Raw genomic sequence first — 5553 nt, 5'->3', positions numbered from 1 at the left:
ACCTATGACTTGAAAAAAAAAAACTCTGTGGAAATGGGCGTGTAAAGCTCTGGAAAAGTGGGAGTGTAGAGGGGGGGAGAAGAAGGGAGAGAACAACCAACACTGTAAAAAATTACCGTGATTTTAACAGTAAAGGACTAAAAATGCTGCGGTGAAAAACTGTTAATTGGTTTACAGAAAATTTCCGTACTATACACGGTGAATAACTGCAATAGATCTAACGGTACATTTAATGTAATTTTATGGTAAAATACCGTTAAATTCACAGTTTTTGAAAGTGAAAAATAACAATTCATTGTAAAATTTACAGTGAAAAACCGTAAATTGACATTCCCACAATTCCCTGCGTGACACTTCACATTTGATATATTTTCATTGAAATAACTCTGTTTCTTCTTAGTTTTTCTCAATTTTTTTTCTAATCAGTTATGTACATTAGGGTTTTATGTTACATCTAATGTTGTTAAATTAATGTTTATTGCATTTTTAAAATGTCATGCATGTTACCATGATGGTGTTAAATGTGTGTGTGAATGACACTGTGTGCTCCTTCTATTTGTTAGGGTTGTCCTTCTCTGCTTGTGGAAAATCTGCTTGTGATGAACTTTGATTCATCATGTGACTCTTATCACCACTGTGTTTGGTGATTGTCAGTGTATTATAAAGTTACAAAACAGATATTAGTACTTCATTAGGTTGGTAAATTAACATTATATCAGTTAATGAAATATGTTATTTAACCGTAAATTTTACTGGGATTTTTTTTTTTTTTTTTACAGTGTACTGAAATCCAATGTTAAATATACATATTTAAAATGTAAAATTCACATGTAACTCCGTAAGTATGTTTACGGTTTGGTGTCATTTTTACAGTATTGTTCTGGTAACCACAGCTGCCGGTATTTTTCCGTAGAAACAACGGGATTTTTTTTTTTTTACAGTGAATGAAACAGAGACAACACACTCATTATACACAATAATGAATATTAATATTCAGAAAAATGCGAAAGAATATTTAATAGGGCTAATACTTTGATTACGTTTACGAGCACTGCAGTGCAGTCAAAATCAGTCTTTTGTCTATTAGAATAATCGTGTCGTCGCGTTCAGATAGACTACACCACTGTATCAGTGTCCAGTTTGCACATATAATTCATTTGAAGAAGACTTGATGAAATATATTGTGCATAACTACACCGTGCTGGTTAATGTTTGGTGCAGGAGAATGTGTGAAATAAAAACTTTAAACACGGATACAAACACGTGCTGTGCTGAAGGAAACAGTCTACGATTTGAACGCAGCTAGCACTTTTGGGACATTTGAATTATCCGCTTTAATGCGATCTCACGCGAACATATTTTCCATTTGTGCTGGTAGATTACAGCAAAACAATCCACATGCACACAAACCTCTGCTCTGGTCGCGTCGCAGGAAACGAAGACCAACGATATGTCTCTGAATGACAACAGACCGAGGCGAGAGAAGTGATACTTCCTCATGCATAATACCAAAATTATCATCTTATGCATACTACAGCGCAGTGATTGGATTAAAGGTGCTTTATGTCATCAATATATGTCGAGAAACAGTCTACGTCACCATGTTCGACCATGCCCATATATACCTACTTGGCCAAAACACACGATGACGTCAGATTTTGTGACGTTGCTCCGACGTCAGAAATCGCTCTGAAAAATGCAAAAATAACTATTTTTCACTTATGAATAACATTAATGAGTACCTTTAGTGTTTTCAATGATGTGAAAAAAAAGTTTTCAAAAAAGTGGTTTGGGGTTTCATGACACTTTAAGTACATTATAGAAACGTACTTTTTGAGTCATCTCTCACGGAAGCAGTGTCTCTACTAATAGTGAAACTGTAAGTTTATCTACCTCAAGAACAGCGCTGTTATTACCTCCCTGCTGATAAATGTCATGTAGCTTTTAAGTTGCTAAACTATTTTACTGATTGATTCATCAGAGCAACAGTGACAACACGTTTCTGTGCGAGTGTGTGTCTGTAGTGTATGTGTGTGCGTTTGAGTGAGAGAGAGCGCGGGAGAAAGAGAGTTTATCCTTTCTGGAAATAATAAAACGTATTTTGTGACAAAAACCATGACAATAATTTGTGTTTTTATCCTATTGTTTACTATATTTATTTGCTTGGTCGGTGTCATTGTGGGTTTTGTTCTTTTGCTTTTGTAGGCTGTAAGGACTTATTGACATAACTGAAATTATTTGGCGAAGTGATATGGAACTGTAATGCGGTCAAGACCTGCTAGAACTACTTTAGCCGTGCGTTTCCCTGAAAATAATTGGATGCCTCTGTTCGAGCATTGAACAACCCCGTAGTATAAGTAAGGAATAATTGATGACGGGCTGTTGAATTATTAATAAAATAATGCACACCTGAGGTGGTAATGTGTCCACGACACAAAGCAAATATACAGATATGTCTCTATGTGTAGAGTGTTTGTGTGCCTCCCTCGCTCGGGTTAAAGTGACACAAGTACTGATTCAGCAGTTGTTTGTGAGTTTGTGCGAGCCGTCCAACCTCATCACTGTAACTGTGTGTCATTAACAGTACACGTCTACTGTCTCTTTGCTCTCACACACTTCTCTGTTCACCTACACAAATTAAAAAACACATTTCCATTTCTCTATTGTACAATGACATTTGAACTTATTTTATTATGAAACCACAAAAACTGCAGTACAAGCAAGAAACTTTTTTGTTTTACTTTTTTCAAAAACTAAAAGCTCTTTCCATGACTTTTTGACACCACTGTATATACTTTCAGTTTTTAAATTATTAGTATTTATTATTACAACACAAGCAGACTTCTCATTTGAGAGGTTACTCCGAATCTGTGCAAAAATCGAATAACGTTTAATTTTGTAAATGAAACACAATATTAAAAAAAAAAAAAAAAAAAAAAAACTCTTTTGGACCGTGACTGTTTCTGAACTTGTTGTCGCCTGTCTTTACCAGAGAGTTCAACTCAAGTCACTCTGACTTAAACCATGTCACACATGAGTCACACTTTCAATGAGTTTAAAAAATAATTCAATTTATTTGTGATTTGTCTTTAAGTTCATTCTTTCTCTTCTTTTTTAAGACTCGTACATTAGAGATGAATAGAAACGGGGTAAACGAGGGCGAAAGGATCAATGCATACAGAAGTCAAGACTTGAACCTGCAGCGTTTGAATGAGCGCCAGGACTCAATGTGTCAGGAACACGTTCGCTGATAGTCTACTTGCACTTATTTGCAGTGTTTGTGAATAATAGTCTAAAGGCCGGAACACACCAAGCCGACGGTCGGCCGTCGGGCAGTTTTTCTTCGTCGGCCGACTAAGTTTCCTCGGTGTGTTCTGCACCGTCGGCTGAAGTTGGTCCTCGTCGGCTTTGTTTCGGCCGATTCGAAATGTTGAATCGGCGTTGGACCTCGTCGGGCCGTCGGGCCATATGATCATTCTGATTGGCTGTTCAGCTAGCGAACCAGTGCATGAGAAAAGAAAAACGGAAGTGACGAAGCAAGTAAACGACGAAGTCAAGAGGGAACACACATTGTTTACCTTAGGTACGTGAAAGACATGGCTATCTGGAACGAGGCAAGTGAAGACGAATTGATCAACATGATCCAGGAAAGGCCGGGTTTGTATGACATTACGGAAAAATGTTATGTCAACCGTGTGCTGAAAGCTGAACTGTGGCGTGAGATCGAAAATAAACTCGTCATATCAGGTAAGATTTCCTTTTTGGCAATTGAGAAAGCTTGTTTGTAATTGTTCAATAGTCCATAGTAAAACTAATATAACCATTTTAGTGTTTTGTGTGTACCAAACTAAGTTTGTTTATGGAAACAGACAGTAATTAATATGTGCTGTGCTAGCATCTCATATTTCATAATAATATTAAAGTTAATCAAATTGTTAATAATATAATTAACAATACAGCAAAAAGTAACATTTGTTGGCATAACAAATACTCATTAAAGTGACAAAATAAGCAGCCATAACACTTAATGCTTACAAAATTTTACTTTGTCCCTCAGAAAAAGAGCTCAAGAAGCGGTGGGATTCATTGCGAACCCAATACATGCGTTATAAGAAACAAGGACCCTCAGGAAGTTCTGGAGCTCAGAAGACTGGCAGGCAGCAATGGATCCTGAACCGCCTGCAGTTTCTAGAGCCTCACACAAAAAGGAAGGAGAGCACTTCAAATCTAATGATCATGGTAAATAAACAAATATATTTATATTTATTTATTTATTTATTGTTTAATTTCAGAATAAAATAAACATTTTGCTTTTTGTAAGATGGCAATTGATTCTTTAAAAAGAGTCTATTCACAAGTAACTCCGCATATTAAGTCAAGCCATTACATTAACTTGTCACATTTGTATCTTATGTTTTTTAAGGAACCTGCGGCTGATAGTGATTCCTGTTCACCCTCAGATGGTACCAACAGTGACACCTGGACTGGCACCCATGAAGACCCCAGCTTCAGTGATGCTGACCTACGGTCAAGTACACCCTTGGCTGAATCCACCATCTGTGGAACTGAGTCCACAGCCATGAGAAAGGACCATTTGCAAAGCTCCAACATAAAACCAAAGCCTCCAGGGAAGCGCAGGAAGATGCAAGACGAATCCTCCAGCGAGGAATCCACAAACTTGATGCGCACCATCGGCAAAACTCTGGAAAAGTTGGCATCACAGGAAAACACCAATGATGCCATCTCAGCTTACTGCAAAAATCTTGAACACAGAATGCGGAATTTGCCACCACATCTACTGCCACATTTCCAGCATGAGGTTGATAATTGCATTTTCAAATATTCAGTGGGCCACAACCATGCACTGGATGCATCTTCCAATCAGTATACACACTTGTAATTTTTTATGTAGCAAAATTGTAAACAGATATTGTAGCATTTAGTAAATATGTCACGCTTAGTTGTACGTTATATTAGAGTACTTATGCAAAGTTTATATTTCTGTACATTTTATTTATTTTAAATACCAACTGTTGATATTTTTCTGTAAATTACCTTAATGCTATTTTTGCACATTTGAAAATAAAACACTGACTTTGTGTAAAAGGTACTTCACTGTTCTTTATGTAAAAAAAAAATCACAAAACACAATGATGTAAAAATATAAACTTTATTTTGCAGAATTCACACCATTGTTATAAAACATAAACCAAGGTCAAGGGGGAAAGAAACAAGTTTGCTACATGCTTATATTTTGCCCCACTGAAAGGGCACTGCACCGGTGTCCGAATTAAAGTACTGGCACAGTTTATCCCTGAGCTGTTTGGCGTGTGTTGTACTGTTGGTTGTGCGTGGCAGAGAGGCCTGCTGTAGGCCAGGGTCTTCTCTCCATCTTCCAGGGACAGTGTCATGATCTTGTTCTTCCTGGTCGATTCCTGCCATGTACACTTCACAGCACTCTTTGCGCAGAAAGTTGTGCAGAGCACAGCAAGACAAAACAATGTCCTCCACTTTGGCAGTGCTTTGAATATTAATGGTGGTTAGTAGGACGAA

The 5553-nt window shown here is 37.2% G+C and overlaps 1 protein-coding gene across 1 annotated transcript; it reads left to right on the top strand.

Annotated features, from left to right (window-relative positions):
• The first annotated feature begins 3299 nt into the window (after positions 1 to 3299).
• LOC137033130 (transcription factor Adf-1-like) lies at positions 3300 to 5007 on the top strand. Its single transcript, XM_067405269.1, has 3 exons — positions 3300 to 3747; positions 4058 to 4239; positions 4424 to 5007. Exons 1-3 carry the CDS (start codon positions 3597 to 3599, stop codon positions 4898 to 4900), a joined length of 810 nt encoding a protein of 269 aa, XP_067261370.1. The 5' UTR covers positions 3300 to 3596; the 3' UTR covers positions 4901 to 5007.
• Positions 5008 to 5553: the final 546 nt, after the last annotated feature.

The sequence above is a fragment of the Chanodichthys erythropterus genome, chromosome 12 (assembly GCF_024489055.1).
Source record: "Chanodichthys erythropterus isolate Z2021 chromosome 12, ASM2448905v1, whole genome shotgun sequence".
Taxonomy (NCBI): domain Eukaryota; kingdom Metazoa; phylum Chordata; class Actinopteri; order Cypriniformes; family Xenocyprididae; genus Chanodichthys; species Chanodichthys erythropterus.
Note: the sequence above shows the minus strand (reverse complement) of the source record. Positions and strands in the feature narration are given on the sequence as shown.